Source organism: Perissodus microlepis, chromosome 8 (assembly GCF_051167445.1).
Source record: "Perissodus microlepis isolate ML-2025 ecotype Zambia chromosome 8, ASM5116744v1, whole genome shotgun sequence".
Lineage (NCBI taxonomy): Eukaryota > Metazoa > Chordata > Actinopteri > Cichliformes > Cichlidae > Perissodus > Perissodus microlepis.
In genome coordinates this window covers 10,203,297-10,222,999 of record NC_140468.1, presented here as the reverse complement: position 1 = coordinate 10,222,999, position 19,703 = coordinate 10,203,297, and the positions used below count along the sequence as shown (strand labels likewise).

Here is a 19,703-nt window from a genome sequence, read left to right as displayed (position 1 = left end):
TACTTGGTGCTCCAATTGTTTCTTACTTGTCTTAGCAATTTCCATTGTGCCTGGGTGGGAACCGAGAGTAGCGGCCCAATTGGCGATTCACTTCACTACCCCATCTGGCATTTGAAGTTCATTTCTTCGCTTTTTGCCAAAACGACACATGAACGAGCATACGCACACTCAAAGGAATCGTGCATGCATACACAAACACTCATTTACTTGGGGCACTTGTCTGGCGTAACTATGACAATTAAAATAGCCACAGTGTTCATTAAAAACCCATCACATTACCTTTATGAAAAGAGCTCTTTATGTGCTTGTTATTTGTTAACAACATGCCACAAGAGGGTTTCATTAGCTGTGCGTGTGTGTGAGAGATGTTAAAGCATGTGTGTGGATCTAAATGCTGCCAATTGTCTGCTTTTTACACATTTTTCTAATTCTTGTGCTCTTCTACTCTACTGTGCATATGTGCCATGTTGTATGTACTGTATGTGTTTGTCTGCATGCCGGTGTGAGTGTGTCTAAAAGGGATGAAACTGACTCTGATCTTATCCAGCTTAAGACAAATACACTGTTCTGCCTGAAGACATTGTCATGGAAACAAGCCAGTTTCCCTGGGTACCAGAGAGAAGGCCAAATTTGAGCAAGACAGAGAGAGAGAGAGAGAGAGAGAGAGAGAGAGAGAGAGAGAGAGATATGAACACAGATAAAAGGAACAAAAAGGGACAAGATATAAAGGATTGAACACAATGGCAAAAAGTGCGCTGATTTGCGATAGTCCTGAGATGGACCTTGTTGTTGTTTGTCCAAGAGGTTGTCTGGGGAAGGCATGGCTAGCCCTCGGACCACCTTGCACAACTAATGACAAAGCCTGATGGGGGGGGGCTACATGTAGAACTGTTAATACATTTAATACCTACTGACCATCTAAGTGTTTCTCTGACACATTTAAATGGCAATTATCTTATGAGCCTTATTGTTATCAACAAGATAAATATCTTACACAAGCTCCTAAAGTGCACTTCTTCATTGAAGTAATGCCTGAAAAAGAAAAGAAAAAAAAAAGACTATTTACGCTACATTAATTTAACACATAGCAATAAAACCGAGTCATCCATTTCTGTGCCACCCCGGCGTTTGGTTTGACACTGGCCACCCCTATAAAAAATGTCTGGCTCCTCAGTGGCGCCAGCCCTGGGTTCAGACCTTTTAATAGGCTCACTCCACCACGTTGACCGATGAAAACGCTAGTATAACAGTTCTGTTTGATAAACAGCAAACCATCCATCCCCCATTCATCGCTAATGGATGGTGCATGGATGATTTGCTGTTTATTAAGCAAAGGCAATCAAGCAGTCCTTTGTTTTTAATATTCTAAATAAGTTTTAAATACACTACATGGGACTCAAGGAGACTCATATCTTCTTACAGATTGAATTCTTTGTTGACAAAAGGACTGCTCATAATGATTCTTTTCGGTGCTGTTTAATGTGCTGCTCTTCTTTTCAATTATTCGATCAGAGCTAATTAATGGAGTGCTTAATCAACAGAAAGCCATCATTCATCCAGGGAATCAATTAATGAATAATCCAGTATCGTAAACGATAATCTCTATAGACATACACCTGAATGCGAATTTACATAAACTGATGGTGGGGAAGATTTTGGGATTTGTTAGATTAAGGTCCAGATTAAGCTTGGGTTTTCTTAACCAATCATAGTTAAGCAGGCTTTGGTAGCTTAAAGATAAGTCCAAGAGTTATTGGATTTATTATAATCCATTCTCAAAACCATAATTTATTTTATGAAGACATTTTGACTTTTTATTAGCTTTGCACTAGTATCCAATGACCGATTAACAGGATTGGCTAAACCTTAAGTTTTGACCTTTGACCTCAATAGTTGTGTTGTGAGCTAACTAGTAAAGTAAAGTAAAGTAAAAATCTATTTATATAGCACCTTTCAAGATAAAATCACAAAGTGCTTCACAGAAACTAGAACATAAAACAACATCAACCAAAGGCAAGTTCGTCCCTACAGCCCTGTCACTGATTATGATTAACAGTAAAGGTGTGCCAGACTTGCTGGAGTATTCTGAAAGATTGGTGCCGCCACTCAGACAAAACCACTGATCAGTGCTGGTATAGGACAAGAAGTCAAAAATCTCAGTAAAGGAATCGTGGCATTTCTTTCAAAGCGTTCTCCAAAAAGTCTTTTTAAGTTTTTGCAACATCCACATCCGTATAATCTATAAATCTCCAGGCTTCTGCATTGACCTGTCATTGAAATTGCAGCACCAACATTATCACACATTTGTGTCTTCAATCCACGCCAGCCACGAAAGAATGCAAAAGTTTCTTTCTTCTCAAAAGTTATAAAATGCTGCTGTTCACTGTTAGAACGTATCTAAAAATTCTTATGACTGATGATCATGATTATGTAGATAACACCTGGTTTCAGTTGCATCTGATTGTTTCAAGTCAATGAATCACTGCAAAAAAAAAGTTGGCTTTACTTAAAATAGTGTGAAAATTCAACCTGAAACAAGTGAATTGTGCCATCTTGTATGTTTTAAAAAAAAAAAAAAAGCCAACTTAATGCAGTATTAACTCCCTTATTCACAGCAGGCCACAGCCTGTTTTATTCATTGGAGCAGGATCTTAATGATATGGTCTAATGCCAATCACTTTCCATCTTTACATTGATGCTGGATGCCCTTCACTTCTTTCTCCTGCCAGAAATGAACTGGGTGATCTTTTGCTTGTTAGGCAAAAGTGTAAACCACAACACTATGGACACTTCCAACTTAATATAGTGTACGAAGGTAAAGGAGATTTTTTTAATCTTTAGTTATATCATGCACCCAGAGCACTTGCACAAAAATATATGACCATTATTTGTTAAGCGGCAAGTTTCAGTTTTGTGTACCATATACCACAATGTTTCCAGGAAGACTGACATCACATTGACTGGGAGTCTCTGCTATGGTGGTCTATTGCTACATAAGCACTTGAAACCACCCTGCATATCCAGAAGAACAAAAAGTGTAAACATGACATAACATAAAAAATGATCACAACATTACTAGATTAATTAGCAGTCCTGTGAGTCTTACATTCCTGCTATTGCAGAAATTATATAAAACCTTCCTATCATCAAAGATTTGCAAAAAATGACAAACATTTAGAAGAAACCATTCAGACAGGTGTCTATATTGTTGGTGATTTTTCAACTCAATCACAGTTTCTGCACTATTCTTCACTTTTAGATCAGTATGGTATTTTTCTGTGCTGGTGTAGCATTTTTTTAAAGTGCATATTTCATACTGGGAATAAATGCTTTCAATTTAACAACAACAACAAAAAAGAAATAAGACATCAACATTGCAGACGAGCAATCTGTCACTTGTGTCCTGACAGTAATATCCTCCTCTACAGTATTGCTCCCTTGGCTGTGATGTGATAGCCCAATCGCTTTCAAAGCCAGATGCTGTATATCACCGAATAGAGATGGAAACGGCATTTGCAGCCTTTAGTGAACTCGACTGTATGAATTCTCACACTTTAACTTAATATGGAAACTATCCATATGTTAGCATACATTTACATACATTTCCAATGCTGGTCATCTATCTGTATAGTGTACGAGTGTATAGTTAATCCACCTGTCTGTTATTAAGAAGGGATGCCTTCGTGCAGGATGCTTGAGTTTATGCTGCGTGTGTGTGTGCATGTGTATTTGCATGTGTGGACAGTCTGAGAGGAGCTGATAGCAGAACTGCATGGTGGGCTAAAAACGAGGTGCAAGGGAACTGCAGCGTGCTATCTTCAGAATGACAGGGCTGCCATGATTGAGGCTTGCTACACTAGGATTTAGATACACCAGCATTTTTCTGTCTTTACCTCTCTCTAGCCATCCATCCCTCCTTCTCTGCCACTCCCTTTCCTTGTCTTGTCTTTCTTTCCTTCTACCTTATTCTCTCTTCTCTTCCATTCTGCATTGCCCATCTCAATGAGTCTCCTGCTCCCTCTTTTTTTATTCCTTCTCCTTTCAAATTCTCCAATGCATCTTCCTCTTTCCCTGCTTCTTTCCATCCTGCTCCCTCTATCAGGTGCTGTATAATGTAGGCTCCCCCGACGTGCTCCCAGCCTCCATCCGCCATTTTGATTCAGTACAGCTGTCCATGATAATGTACTGTTCACTCAATCACTCTTTCTCTCTCTCGACCTCCTTCTCCATCTCTCTTCCTGTCTCTCCCCCCTCTCTCTGTTTCTTTCTCTGAAACACATGCATGCACAAACACATTCATATTTGGTGTAGCCCCTGTAACAGTGGGTTGCCATGGAAATGACAAATTAGTGTGCGAAACGCCGAGGACACACATGAGCAGAAAAATGCAACACACACTCGCCATGAGAGCGCAAACAGACAGAAACATCCAACTGATGTGTGTTTGATCATTGGAAGGGTGGTACAGCTGCAGCTGGTCTCTGAAGCAGCAACCATCAGATCAGTTATTCTCGCTCCCTCTCCCCCCCCTCGCCTCCCCACGGACTGCTTTATTCATTAGAGCAGTAGCTTAACGATAGTCTTCAAGAACTAATGCCAATCACCTTCCATCTTTACATTTATGCTTATTCTCAATCCTTGCATAACCTTCAGAGTTCGCTTCATTAATTTTGTACAAGTTCTTTTCATATTATCCTGTTCCTAGACAGACCTCTCCTTCTGCAAATGCAGTCTTACCAGCTTACCAGGAAGTCGCTCAGTTTATTCCAAACCGTCACCCGTTTTTTGTTCCTTCTTTCTCTCTGTATGAAAGTGAAGTAATTGAAAATGCAATAAAAAAGCCTGTCTTCCTCTTCTAATTGTCAGTGCTGACAGATGATGGGAGAATCTCAGCTGATAGGCTTTTGCATAACAGTGGCAAGTGTATGTTTTTTTTTAGTGAAGTTTTATGCTTGTCGCCTTGTGTAAATTTGTTTTAAGGTGCATAGAGTCTTTATGTAATTGCAGTGGTCTCATTACACCATTAGTTAGAACAAGATTTGAGAAAAGCATATTTTGGTAAGCTGCAGAACATTTTCTTTGTTTATTTTTTTCAAAGTATTTGAGCCAACAACAGGGCCCATAAACCAGATTATTCTTAGCGTCCTGTCCAAGTCTGGATTAACAGGGAGGATTGCATCAGGAAGGGCACCCAGTGTATAATCTTTGTTCAAATTAAACAAGTGAATGAACAATAAGATTTCCAAACCAGAGCAGACGAGGGCCAGGCTAACAACAACCACTAGTTACTAGGTTACCAGTGAAAACTTTGCTACTGAGGAGGAAGACAGTGAGAAGGTGTGTTTGGAGACAGAAGGAAAACTGGGAGTGTAGAGGTGAGAGTAGGGACTTTAAATGTAGGTACTACAATATCTGGAGCTTTAGTGTCACAAGAGACAATGTAACAGATAGGGTTTGAAGGAAGGGAAATAGATCATTTGCTATAGTGACCCCTAAAGGGAGCAGCCAAGAGAAGATTTGATTAGTCACCGAGGTGCAGTGGAGGAAGCTGTTTTTGATTTAGTTGTATTTTTCCTGGTAAAAAGACACTTCAGGAAAAGTGTTTTAGCCTACTGACCTTCATTAGAGCATATTTTTTCAATAGTTTGCTGTTCAGTTGCTGCATATTTCAACACGTTACAAACCCCAGCAGTGCTGCATCCTTGGTGTTTTTTATTTTATTGATCATTGAGGGTTAAAAGATGAAATTAAAAATAATTGTTGGATCTGTCTACCAACAGTCGGCTTGCGTGAATTACTTACACACGAGAAGTTTCACAGCTCTGTGTCTCTCCAGTGCTCACAGCTGGAGGAATTCAAAAGAGAGCCTGCTTTGTTTTTAGCTAAGAAAAATTGTTGATACAACCACTTATTTTATAAAGTGGTACATAAAATAGTAAATAAATACATTTAACAGCGTCCCAGTATCCAAGAAAAGAAATCTCCTGATTAATAACTTTGTAAATTCAGTGGTGTAAAATCCCAACGTATTTATATGACCCAAAGAATAGAACGTTTTGGAAGTTTAGGCCAGCAAATGTTTGGTATTTGGTAACAATGAACGGCCAATTAATTTTTTTCGACTAAAAAAAAACAAGAAGAATGGATATAAAAACATATTTTACAGTTTTCTTCAGAAATATCCTTTAATTAGCTTTAAAGTTACCCAAAGCCAATTAACTTTAAAGAGTTTTCTTTTCCCTTCTTCTATTCACTCGCTTTAATCAGGTATAATTTAGGACCGTTATTGCAAAAAGTGACCTCAGAGCTAAAGATAAGCTTAGCTTAGCTGTCCACGAGAAACAATTCCCACAGTAGGGGTGGGTGATATAGACACAAAATGATATCACAATATTTCAAGAAAACTTCTAGTATTTTTGACAAAATAGAAAAAACTCCTGAACATTTTATTGATGCTAGCAGCCTGCATTTAAGTGCAAGTTAATGACGAGTATTTTTCCATCCTTTTTTCAATTGAGTCTACTAAACCAAAGAGCCAGCAGTAGCAGCAGCCATAGTGCAACAGTGGTGACCCAGCAGTACATTAAGTGACACCACATAAATCAAGCTGCTTTGCTAGTGTTTTCCCTGGAAATTTAAGTAATGTTATGTTAAGCAGGTATCTTAACACTTTTATTGAACGGTAACTAAAGTAACTTGACCTTGTAACTTTTCAAAAGCCGCACAAATATTATCAGATAATAAAACTGGAAAATATTTTCTACCTGGGATGGGTTGTGTCTTGGGTCAAGCTTTTTAAACCAGCTGCTTAAAATTTCCATCCACTCCATGTGACCTTCCTGTCATGTGGAGTGCAGCTAGCTATGAACTAGCAAGTGCAAATACCCAGCACAACTAGTCAGAGCACCAACAACACATGTGGAGTCATGCGCCTATATCTGGGTTGACGTCCAATCACCAAATGCTGGTATCTCCTACTTGTAGCCTGGTTATACTCAACAGTTTGTTTTTGCATCCAGGGGTGAAACGAGTCGTTTTCACCTTTTGGGGGGAAACATTTTCTTGCATTTTCTGCAAAGCACTGCTCATGATTGAAGGTTATTAAAACAGCTACTCTTTTAGATGCTAAATTATGCTGTTGTGCTCTGATGTGCCTGGGCTAGTTTGTGTTATGTTGCTATAGCAATGATATCACAATAACGATAGTATTTTCAGATATAATAAAAGATTTAGGGTGTATGGCCCAGCCCTATACCAAACTTCTACAGTACATTAATAAATGTAAAGTACTAAAAATTCTCCACAGGAACATTTTTATAATTCTCATTCTTAGGCTCTCCTTTTCTTTCCCCTTCATTTGACTGTTTCTCCCTCGTTCACTGTATTCCTCCGTTTTCCGACTCGCTTGTTTTGATCGACAGTGCTTTCCACAGGATGAAGTGTGACATGTGGTGTGTATGTCAGTGTCTGTCTCACTGTTTACCCTGAGCTAATACTGACTCACTCCATTAATCTGAGCTACAGAAGATCCACTCCAACCTGCCCACTTGAGAGCGTGTGCGTCTCTGTGTGTTTTAGGTGTGTCTTCACAGTGAACACATACACGCACGTCTTCCTTGTGTTTGTGTCACCCAATATGCATTTTCCTGTCTGAATGTGTGCGCGCACGCCTGTTGTGCATGTGATGTAATAGAACAAGGAGTGAGCGTTTGCGGGCCAGAGCTTCCAGATCGATGCAGAGATGCTTTATGTGCTCCTGTCTGCTCTAATGATGTGTCTGTAAATTAGCAACAGAATAGTGGAGCACTACACTGAAACCTAATGGCACCTCTGTAAATTACCGCTACAATGCTGCTGGACGGCTGCGTGTGTTCCCATTGTGAACAACGCGCACCCACCCCTTCTCGCTCTGCCACCTCATCTACATTTGGCTCCGTTTGCGTGTGTGTGTGAGAGAGTGAGTGAGTATGTGTGATTGTGTTAACATTTGTGGCTGGTCTTTCTGTGTACGTTTGTGTGTGGGGGTCTCCTTTTTCTTCGCTCCTCTCAGTAAAGACTAGCCCGAGGCCCTGAGTTGGTAATAGCTTTTCTGACAGCAATACACCAATATTTACAGAGACCAGCACCCACACACACCCACGCACATTTCATGCACACATAAAAAGCATATAGTTGTCTACACTTTCAAACGCTTGAACGCGAACTGGCACGCAGTTTTTCTTTTTCTCTTTGAGGCATGCAGACACATACTCTTAATTAACATGCTGGGAGGGAAGGAATCACACAACACAATGTGTTGTTTCTCACTCATATATTGGCATTCACACTTTGGATTTTTTTTTTCATGCAACAAAAGCAAAGAAAGACAATTTGCCACAATTGGCCTTTGAATTGTGATATATTCTCACTTTTTCCTTCTCATTATTCTCTCTGTGTTATATTCACTCAAGTGCGGCCGATTCCATTTCAACACCCCTCACTCTGCCTCTCACTACCTTAATAACCTATTACACTTCAGTCTATTCATTATATGGCATCTTTCCCCCCCTCTTCTCCTCTCCAGCGGTTCCTCACCAAGTGTCTCTCCTGCTCCAGCTTCACCTAGCGTGTGCTAAATCCTCCTCTGTTCCCTTCGTCATTGTGAACTACAAGATGGTGGTTATGCCAGAGGCTCCACAGAGCAGAGAAAAAGAGGCCAGTGAGATGTGAGGAGAGGAATGGTGGCATGAGGCCAGGAGGGAGGTGTGAGAGCTATAGGGATGGTGGTGAGGAGAACGCTGGAGCAGATGCAGAGGAAGGGTGATGTTTTTGAAGGTGGGGGGAGGTGAAGAGACAGATAATGTCGCCCCTACTTGTCTATGGCAGCACAATAGTATGATAATTTTTGCGGATGTGTGCGTAGGTGTGCATATTTGTTCTGCTGCTGGCTTGCGTATAGAGTAGTGTGTGTAGGTGTGAGAGCAGATAAGTGAATGCGAGCTTAAGTATGATGGATTGTAAAACCTTGGTCTAGTGTCCTTGTGGGTCACTAAGGGTGTGCAAGGTAAGTTGCTACTGGCTGTCTGCCTGTTACTGAATTCTAATTGGCCACTCCTGCCTGCTTTGGCTGCCATTATGCTTGCAGGCTGCTCTTCTCCATCTTCATCGTCGGTTTTTGCCATTCACTTTTAAAACTTCCCTAACCTTTGCTGCCGCCACACACACATACGCAGACACATACACATTTCTGGCATTTAACAAACATCATGAAAGGAGCCATGTTGTCAAACAAGAGCACCTCACTTTAGACTGCCAGCACAGCTGTTCTCTCAAAAGAGAGGCAGGTTTCGTAACGAGTTTGGAATGCTACAGACTCACGACTGTCTCCCTCACATCCACACTGTTTAATCTCTAACCCACATGAATGATCAAAGCTTGTTTACACACCACTCTGTGGTACAATTAGAGGTATGGAAGGAAGTGTTTCTTCCAAGCGCTGGCATCAGTGAGGCTTTGCTTGACAATAACAGCATTTTCAGCATCTTAAACAATATGTTTTGTACTGCATATCCGAATCAAATTTAACCAGGCCCAGCTGAGCTTTGTTTCACTCAGCTGGCTCTGATGAACACCCACCATTTTATCATCTTTGAGCATTTTGTGACGAGCAGTGTGGGAAGAAGCAACATAGCTTGGAAAATGTACCACTCATTATGATAATGCTTTGGCAACAACGTAATGGTTCCATGCTTCTGTTTCCTCCTCTTCTCCCTCTTCCTCCTCTCCCTTTGCCTCTCAGCTCGCGAGGAGTACGTCGCCACCTTCAAGGGCTCAGAGTACTTTTGCTACGACTTGTCGCCCAACCCCATCCAGTCTAGCAGTGATGAAATAACGCTCTCCTTCAAGACACTGCAGCGCAATGGCCTCATGCTGCACACCGGCAAGTCAGCTGACTACGTCAACCTGGCGCTCAAGAATGGGGCAGTGTCACTTGTCATCAACCTCGGCTCTGGGGCCTTTGAGGCTTTGGTGGAGCCCGTCAACGGAAAGTTCAACGACAACGCTTGGCATGACGTCAAGGTCACCCGCAACCTGAGACAGGTAACCAAACAACAGGAGATGGAGGAGTAAGCGAAACAGAGAGGAGACAATTTATGTTACTGATAAGGCTTTTGGGAAGAAACATTTTCAGTCATGTAGAGAGGGACATAAAGATAACAAGGATGAATGGAAGTTTTACTGATAAAATGCTTGGTAAATGGCAGAATGAAGTAAAGCACAATTTGAAAATATTTTAAGATGTCAAGATAAAAAAAATACTTGTTCCAGCTTTTCAAATGTGACAACATTGTGATTTTGTTTTTGTTTTTTTATTTCATTAGCTTGTTTGTGAAGTTTAGACTGACCAATCATGTAATAGAAACACCTCAGCTGGGGTTTTCAGAAACTTTGCATTTAATGTCTCTTATTGTACAGCATTGTATTCAGGCTATAGGTGCGGGCAACCCAGCACTCCTCATATCTCGTGGCACAGATTCTCTGATGAGATGCAGAGAAGCCAGAAGAAGCAATGATAAAAAAAAATAATAAAAAAAAACGTGTACACTAAAAGGCTACGCGAAAACAATAATTTAGTTTGCCTGAGAAATAATTGACTCATTAACCAAATGAAGATGTTTATTAGTTGCAGAATTAATTCTGACTCCTTGTTAAATAGATTCGCTCTGTATTTGACTTTGATGAACCACAGTGCAGGTGTTCCAGGGCCACACGGGGCTGAAAAGACTGTAGTCAGCAGAAGGAAGCTAAACAGTGTAGAAACCATGGTCAGTGGTCTGTTGTCCAATTGCAGTGATGCTATGGTAGTAAGAAAATACCTGAGGTTTTGGTCTTAGTTTACAGTGGCTTTACCAGCAGACCTGCACTGCTCTCAGCTCTAGGTGAGTGCTTTTTCAATTGTGTGTTTGAGTGAGTGAATGACTGAGAGAGTGAAAGAGCGAGGGAGTGGACTAGAGAACATACAGGGTCACTAGCACCCAGGTGCTTGTAACCTACCTGTGCCCTGCCTCTACCGTTTGCCTGTCTGTACTACTAACTTGACTACTAACTTTACTAACCTGCTAGTGAAACTAACCACCATCCATGGAATGATTCATTCTACTAACCTAACCTGTGCCCTTCTCCTAGCGAAACCACTCCAACCAACCTACTAACCTCACCAGAGGCCTTCTAGCTTTCCTTTTTTTGTTCCCGAGGTTGTTCTGTTCACAGTTTTTTGCTTTCCTTTCTCCCCCTCTCCTACAAAGCACTCAGGCATTGGACACGCTATGGTAAACAAACTCCATTGTTCGGTAGATATCATTCTAATTGTTTCTTAGTTTGGGTTTGCCCCGTGTCTATTTCCTTTTGAACCATAGACATCAAAACTAAACCGATAACAGGATAAATGCGGTTGGTAATCTTTTACGCTTAAAAAGCCCACATCCACCTTCCTTGCCAACCACTTTTTTTCTATAAATCCTTTCCCCCCTTACTTCTACTGTTTTTATTTTCACCCCATCACTTTGTGACTGACATGTAGGCCCACGCTGATTGGCTCATCCCTCACCTGCACGCAAATGACGAGCCCTCCCCTTCCCCCATCCTGCATGGCGTGACTCAAAAGCCCATCCCCTCTCTAATTGGTCCGTAAAGTGGATAGAGAGGTTCCTTCCCTTCTTTTTTTAAATTCTTTTTTCTTTTATTTTTCACCAATCCTCCACTGCATGTTCTCCATGGTGCCTCTAACTCATCCTGTCATATGTTGTTGGGTTTTTTTTGTATTTTATTATCTATTGTGTCCTCTTTGCCAGTGCTTGCATGCAGAGAGAGGAACAGACTGCATGTTTGTATATTTATGTGTGTGGAATGAGGCGTAACCCATCTAACACCTGTGCGTGTGTGCATTAAATCTGTGTGTTTGTCATCCTGATTCGCTGATCTAACAAACCCCCCCAGACCACTAACTAACCAACTAACACCATCATCACAATTCACCCTAACAACACAATAACATAACATCATCACAATGACTAACAGCATTGAAATCATGAACCCTGACCTCAGTAACCCAACACAGCTTGGCCTGACACAAGTAACACTTCTGTGGCTGCCAGCAGTGCAACAACTAACAACTACTAACAAGTAAATAGTACTAACACCTTACTGCATAGCACGAAGATGCCTGCGGAGACTTACTAACACCTGCCTGGCTGGGCACGTTTGCCTGGCAATGATGAGCACCAGCAGTCAGAGGGAACTTATTGTAGTGGGGAAATAAAGAGCTCACAACCTTTATGGGAAGCCAGACATGGTCAGTAATGTACTGTAGAATATCAGAGAGTGATAATGTACCACTAACGGTGACTTGAGTGTGACAAGATTGGATATCAGTGACACCTAAAAGCCTCTGTACAGGCTATTACACACCAAAATGAGCTGATTAAATTATAAGAGCACCAGTGTCACTTTAGGCAAAGCATTTAGGAAAACTCTTGTTAGCATATTAGGAAATAAGTCAAATTGCGTCTTCTGCCTAGACCGTAAAGCAGCTTAAGAGTATGAACCATAAACATTAGTTGGAAAATTTCACTGATATGGGTTAAGTTGGCTTTTCCTTTAATAAACAAGGCTAACCTTTTAGCAAAATCACTATGGTTTAGTCTATTTTTTACCATGCAGTCACAGAATAATAAACTGCCTTTGAAGTCTGGGTACCGAGAGAATTGTGGCCCTGAAGCTTTGGGTTTCAGCAAAACTTTATTAATCGCATAGAGAATTTACAATAGACTTTTTGCTCTTGATAGGCTGAAGATAGAAGATTATGCCGTTTTAATTCTCAGAGCGCACAAAAGAAAAATGAGAGTTTACCACTACCTGCAGGAGTGAGCAGTATTTAGCAGTGCATAGTTACATATTTCTGAAGCCGGTTATATCAGCAAAGCCAAGAGACGACACTACTCAGTTACACCACACAGCCAGCACTGATCCAACTGCTGCGAATCAAAGTGGCCAATTCCCAAAACCAATCAGGCCTTCTCCCTGCCAGAATGCATATAGATTGGTTACCAGAGCAACGGGGGCTAATTTGGCTGGTCAGCGCCTAGCTAGTGCTTAGCGCTGCCTTTGGTGTGAGTATATAGCGTGTCCTTTCCCTGTGCTTTGTTGTGTAGGTGACCATCTCTGTGGACGGCATCCTGACCACCACGGGCTACACACAGGAGGACTACACCATGCTGGGCTCTGATGACTTCTTCTACGTGGGAGGAAGCCCCAGCACCGCTGACCTGCCTGGTTCTCCAGTCAGCAATAACTTCATGGGATGTCTGAAAGAGGTGGGGCGCATGCTTGATAGGTAAAAAAAAAACAACCTAATTATTTGCATAGGATAAAACTTTGCATGTGTAAAACGTCTTTCTAAGTGCTTAATGCTGTCCACTTTGACCTAAGGTTTAAGAAATATTCATTTAAACTAAAATAAATCTTCTTTTCTTTCTTCTGCCACGCATCACACAAACATTTTTACACACAATATCTTATAAAGCACACATACACCGACATGCTTCCATTTGGCAGACTCACACAAGTAGTCCCAGACACACGCACACACCCTCCCCAGCATCAGAGAGAATCAGTGATGAGTGTAGTTGAGAGAGTAGATACAGAACTAAGTACTAACATGCTAATTAGGTACGCCACAGAGATGCTCCATCCATCCACTGTGCTTGAAATGGGCCACAGCACCACAGAAACAAAAACTCACACTGCACACATGCATGCATGCACAGAAAACACAGTCGTAGTGTAATATTATATGCCCAAATATTTCCGCTGAAACAGTTGCTGCACGCAAATAAACATACGTATGGATACCCAGAGCTTGATACAATGAAACTCCCAAAGACATCCTCATGCCCATCGGATACACACCCTGCCTGAGTCTCCCTTTCATTCACGCATATTCACACAGAGGCATAAACAAACAACCAAACAAGCCAACAGATGATGTGCCAAACAGAGAGCTATCTGTATCAGTAGTGAATGAACTCTGTGTTGCTTCATTAAGAGTGATGATGTTTAAATGAGGCTGCCGCTGTCAAAGTGAACCCTCCACTGGCACATTTACATATTTAATATGATGATATGATAATCCATGTGAGCAAATTAAGATGTATGCTGCGAATCATCATATGCATGAGCAATCACGGCTGTAACAGTTTTGTGCATTGGATGCAGCACAGGCACAATCCTCCCCATAAACACCCACACCGTAAGACCGTTTGAAGCACTTATTGTGTTCAAGAGCCACCCCCTTGCCTTAAACACACGCACACAATAGCACCTGACATGCAGAAAATTAAAACACAGAGCCAATGCAGAGGAGTATTTGGTTGCTCACAGGTCATAGAAGGAGGTCTGGATTAATAAAGCGGAGCCTGTGTGCTCATCTCTCAACATCAGAATGCTCAGCACAAGCACACTCTATACACTGAGTCAGAGAGCGGACTGTGTCAGGGAAAGCAAAGAGAGAAACAGTAAAGCAAAGAAAATAGAAGATGTAAAAGCAATCATGCAGGTGGCAGGGACAAATGGGAGTTTTCAAAAGATGAAGCCGGAGTGGATGCTGGTCTTTAGGTTCTTGCTTTCATATAAAAAACCCATCAGAACATTTGAATAGAAAATGTGTTTGAATAGGTTAAACATTAATCGATGTGCGTTAAAAACTTAATCAATCTTACTGTTCCTGAGCTTTTTTATACATTTTCCCCCAACGTTATCCTGGGAACTGTCACGTGTGTGTTCCCTTACAGGGAAACAGTCTAGCATCATTGTGAGTGCTAGTACATAATGTTTGGATAGCAGAAAGCAGATAGAGGGAAAGTGAGACAGAGACGCAGCGAGAGAGATACATTCCCCCAGCTTACTAATAAGAATTTAGCATTACTTTAATAATTTCTCTATCAGAAATGTTATGTGTGTTGGTTAAAAGTGAAGCAGCATTCAGATATCATTATTTTCTTTCAATCCTCTCCCCTCAAGGTGGTGTACAAGAACAACGATGTACGGTTGGAGCTGTCTAGACTGGCTAAACAGGGAGACCCCAAGATGAAGGTATGCGCTTTAATCAACACGTCCCAACAAGCCAGACAATGCTGGATCCCCTCAAACACAGACACCTTTTTGTAGCTCAACCTCATGTCTCGCCCTGTGAGACTCACACTGTAGCGATGTAAATGGGATTATATATTTGAGAGGTAGCCACAAGCTTTTATCTTTTAGCTGGAATCTGGCTTTATTTCGGTCTCAGACTACAAAGGAACCATACTGGTCCAGATAGTCACTACAGCAATTTAACAACTCAACTGTTTTCTGTACCAGGTAAGTGGGGTGGTGTCCTTTAAGTGTGAGAGTGTAGCAACGCTAGACCCCGTGACCTTTGACACCCCAGAGTCTTACGTGGCACTGAGCAAGTGGACAGCGAAGAAGGCGGGATCCATCTCGTTTGACTTCAGGACGACAGAGCCCAATGGGCTGATGCTTTTCAGCCACGGCAAACCCCGGCAGCAGCAGCGCAAGGATCCGCGCACACCTCCAACCGTCAAGGTAAAAAAAACATTCTAGGCTAACTGTATAATGTATAATGTTGAAATAAATTTTAATGACAGTGTTGATGTTTAGTAGCTATATTTTGGGTCACTATCATACAAAGTGCAGAAGTTCATATGAGTTACTTTAGTTTTGAAGGGGTGTAGCCAAAAAAGCAAAGTATTAGGTATTATCAAAGTATACATTTTTCAAAATTCTGATGAAATAGTACAAAATCCATCTAGCCATCTACAAAATCCATTTATGAAGAACAGAAATTAATTTAGAATATTTTTTGTAGAATATTATTGGCTGACCACTCACATACTGCAAGGTGGCTAAATTCATCTCATTAATCTTTTTAGTCTGCTGGATGTTGGAATGATTATCTAGATAGATATGAAGGGATGTTACTTATGAAGAAGGTGGAATGGTCCACTAGTAAGTATACGAACAGTAAGTGGAACAGCGTGTGGGAGTTCAATTGAGCTGTTTTAATGAAGTTTATTCCTCCAACGCACCTGTCGCTTATTAATGTGTACAAAGATTTTGCATCTGAAAATTCAGTTCATTAAAACGGCTACCTTTAATCATCCTCTCTAACAGGGCAGTGACTTTATAATCATGACTGATATTCTGAGCTTTTGCTGCAGAATTATGATTTTAAACAAACGAAAGTCCCAACTTCTACAAATTCAAGAGGAATAGTTTATTAATGAGAATTCAAAAAGAAGTAAATTGAACAAATTGCACTCATGTCACACCTGCAACTATAATTTGCATTTTCACAGCTTGCACAAATGTTCCTGTTTGTTTTTTTTACACCTGTCTCTGGTTAATCTACAGGTGGACTTTTTTGCTATTGAGATGCTTGATGGACACCTGTACTTACTGCTGGACATGGGCTCAGGAACCACCAAGACCAAGGCCATCGACAGAAAGGTCAATGATGGAGAATGGTACCATGTTGACTTCCAGAGAGACGGACGCTCAGGTACAATCGCAGCTCTTTTCATTCTGAAGCTAATAGCAAAAGTTGAACTGACAGTAGCTGTGCACATTTTGAAGCAAGCAGCAGATTAACATGACCAATTTTGCAACCATCTGCATTCTGTATGTATTTAATTCACCTGTTTCTATTGAATCTGACTTTAAGGGGTTTTATTTTGACTATTTTAACCCAATTCATATACAGCAGGTCTGTCAAGTTTATTGTTCATGTGCTGGTATAATTACACTCAGACTAAAATTAAAGCTTTTGGTGGCCTGTTTCGTATCCAACTGGTAGACCCATTAATGTTACTTGACATCATAATCACATTTGCTCTAAACCTTTCCTTTCTGTCACAATTACTGTCAGTAGGTATGTAAAACATACTTGCACAATGTCTTAAAATCATTTTACAGTTGCAGTTATGTGCAAAAGTCTTGAGCCGCCCATCATTTCTTTATACTTTGCTGCTAAGGACCCAGATTCTCTGGTAAGTCTATCGAGTGCTGTGCAAAGTCTTGAACAACACTTCCCCAGGCTTTCTGAAGGTCTTTTGAAGTTTTTCATTGGACATTCATTGCTTGTTAATTTATTTTTAGTCCAGTTCTTGTACTTGTACTTGACCACTGTCAGAGGAATTGTTTTTTTTGTTAAGCAATTTAAGACTGGCCTATGAATCACTAGATTTGTTGTGTCTATGCATAACAGAAAAATTAGCAAAGAACCCATTTTAAATTGTATCTTTATGGATCTCTAGGGTTATTAGCTGCCTGTTGCAAAAATACATAATTTGTTCCAAATGTTTTTAAAGTTAATCAACTCAAAATACCAAAGATAATACAATTTGGGAGGCATAGAATAGTATTTTTGCACCAACAAGGTGATTCCCAAAAAGAGCCAAAAACTTTGTTTCTGTATGGTGTGTACTGTGTTGTAAAAAGTGTAGGGACAAATTGGACAAGTGAGGACAAAAGAAGAGGTGACAGTTATGTCAAAAGAAAAGGAAACAAATCCAGATACAGGACCAGAGAGATCTGGCCTTTCTGCTAGATCCATCTACTTTCCTACTCTTCTTACTTGTAATCTGACAAAAGAGAGAGTTACAGTAGTGAGTGTCTGTAATTGATGGATCTGTCATGGTTAGTGACTGCATTTCATCCAGTGATGTTGGGAATTTTGTTAAAATTGATGGAATTATGAACACTGAAAAGTGCCATCAGATTTTGATCCACCATGCAATACCATCTGGAAAGCACCTGATTGCCAATGGCTTCATTTTTCAGCATGACAATGATCACAAAAACAAACAACCAGTGCAGTGAAAGTATACCTGGATTAAAAAACACACAATGAAACACCATCAGTCATTGATTGCACTCCCCAGTGCCTGTACCTCAACTTTATTGAAGCAGTGCGGGATCATCTTGACTGAGAACATTGCAAAAGGCAGCAGACATCCAAGGAAGAGGTTTGAAGTGGCCTTTAACCTCTTAAGCCCCAAGCCTACCTGATCTCCTGCTTTTTGCCCCCGTATCAGGGGGCGTTGGGGCTTAAGAGGTTAAGAAGCCCGGAGAACTATTCCTGAAGACTGCTTAAAGAAATTAAAAGAAAGCTTGCCATTGAGTTAAGGCTGTGTTGAAGAATAAAGGTTGTCATGTCAAACATTTACTTTTAAACTCATTAGAATTGTACAAGCTCTGTTTTTGCCTTACACATATTCTATTTCCATGCATTTTTGCAGGTGTTTTAATGAATTGGTGCTCCTATTTTTCCATTTTCCTAGCAAAACATAAAGAAATGAGGGGTGACTTTATACGTTTGCACAGTACTGTACAGTTCTATTACAGATGGGGATGTTTTACACATGTCAGCCTGTTATGAGCATATAGTTATTGCTTGAAACTCTGTGTTAATTACAGAGGTCTGTAGAAGCTGCCTTTCCTCTCAGTGGGAATCCTATTTGTTTGCTCCAACCGTGCGTTACTGTTCCAAAAGGAAATATATTATTAGCAAAAAAAATGTTAAATGTGGCATTTTTTAACTCACAGGGACTACCTGAGGACTGTGTAGAATTTCAATTACTTCTGATTGTAGCTGTGATTTGTGGTGGTGGTGGTGATGAGGAGGAGGAGTACAAAGAGAGGCGCAAGGATGATGATGATAAAGATGATAATGATGGCACTCATAATAGTGGTGCTGGTGGTGGTGATGGTGGTGGTGATGACAGTGGTGATTGTGATGAGGATGTTCACGCTGAAGGTCATAACAATTACTGAAGTTGTTTTGATGTCTGGCGGCGTGTTCAGGAACTATTTCGGTGAACAGCGTAAGAACAGCATACACGGCCCCGGGAGACAGTGAAATCCTGGACCTGGATGACACCTTGTACCTCGGAGGTTTACCTGAGGATCGCGCTGGACTCATCTTCCCAACAGAGGTTTGTGTGTAGATATCATGTGCTATGATAAGCATTCTAGCTCAAATAATTAAAAGAAAATTTCCAGCAAACATCAAACCTCTGATTCCTCACTTTTTCCTGTGTTATAATATAGTCAGTGTGGGTGTTTAGGACTGGCAGATGATGTCAACTTCAGCTCTAGTAAAGTGCTGCAGTTGCAGACAATAATGAATAACCTAAACTCTCCATATTCAATTTTTTTTACCTACATTAACAGAATGTCTGATTCTGCCAGCAATTTACTTACAATATACAGATTTTTTTCTTCTTTTTTTGTTGACTAATTTCATTTCAATAAAGTCCAGCATTCCAACGCTGGATGAGAATGTGCGAGAGAGCTGTTAACAACTCGTGTGCAGCCTGTTACTTGTAATCTGACAAACGTGTAGGTTTTACGCGTGTTTCTCCCAGGAAACAGCATGACATCACAGACCAACGAGAAGCAGTGGAAGTTTTCTGCGGTAGAATCGGAGGCGTTGGAGGAGGTGTTTCACAAGTTCATTAAAATACATCAAAACAGCAAGGTCCCACTTCTTACAAAGAAGCAACTTTAACACCATTGTGGGCACAGTAAAAAAGTGCCATGCAGAGAGGAAGTTTAAAATAGATGCTATGACCTAAAGAGGTACACTAAAAAGAAGTCATTGTTTA

At 40.8% G+C, this 19,703-nt stretch overlaps 1 protein-coding gene across 11 annotated transcripts in view; it reads left to right on the top strand.

The window, feature by feature from the left end:
- Window positions 1-19,703, top strand: part of nrxn1a (neurexin 1a) — a 67,739-nt gene that overhangs the window by 17,871 nt on the left and 30,165 nt on the right. For 6 of the 11 annotated variants that reach the window (XM_084937433.1, XM_084937427.1, XM_084937429.1 and 3 more), the window contains 8 exons: window positions 9,779-10,080; window positions 11,286-11,309; window positions 13,191-13,352; window positions 15,058-15,129; window positions 15,397-15,621; window positions 16,450-16,597; window positions 17,070-17,084; window positions 18,901-19,031. In XM_084937433.1, the coding sequence (XP_084793559.1) occupies window positions 9,779-10,080; window positions 11,286-11,309; window positions 13,191-13,352; window positions 15,058-15,129; window positions 15,397-15,621; window positions 16,450-16,597; window positions 17,070-17,084; window positions 18,901-19,031 (1,079 nt within the window). The remainder of the gene's footprint in view (window positions 1-9,778; window positions 10,081-11,285; window positions 11,310-13,190; window positions 13,353-15,057; window positions 15,130-15,396; window positions 15,622-16,449; window positions 16,598-17,069; window positions 17,085-18,900; window positions 19,032-19,703) is intronic. The other 5 variants (XM_084937432.1, XM_084937430.1, XM_084937426.1 and 2 more) reach the window with 3 other exon arrangements.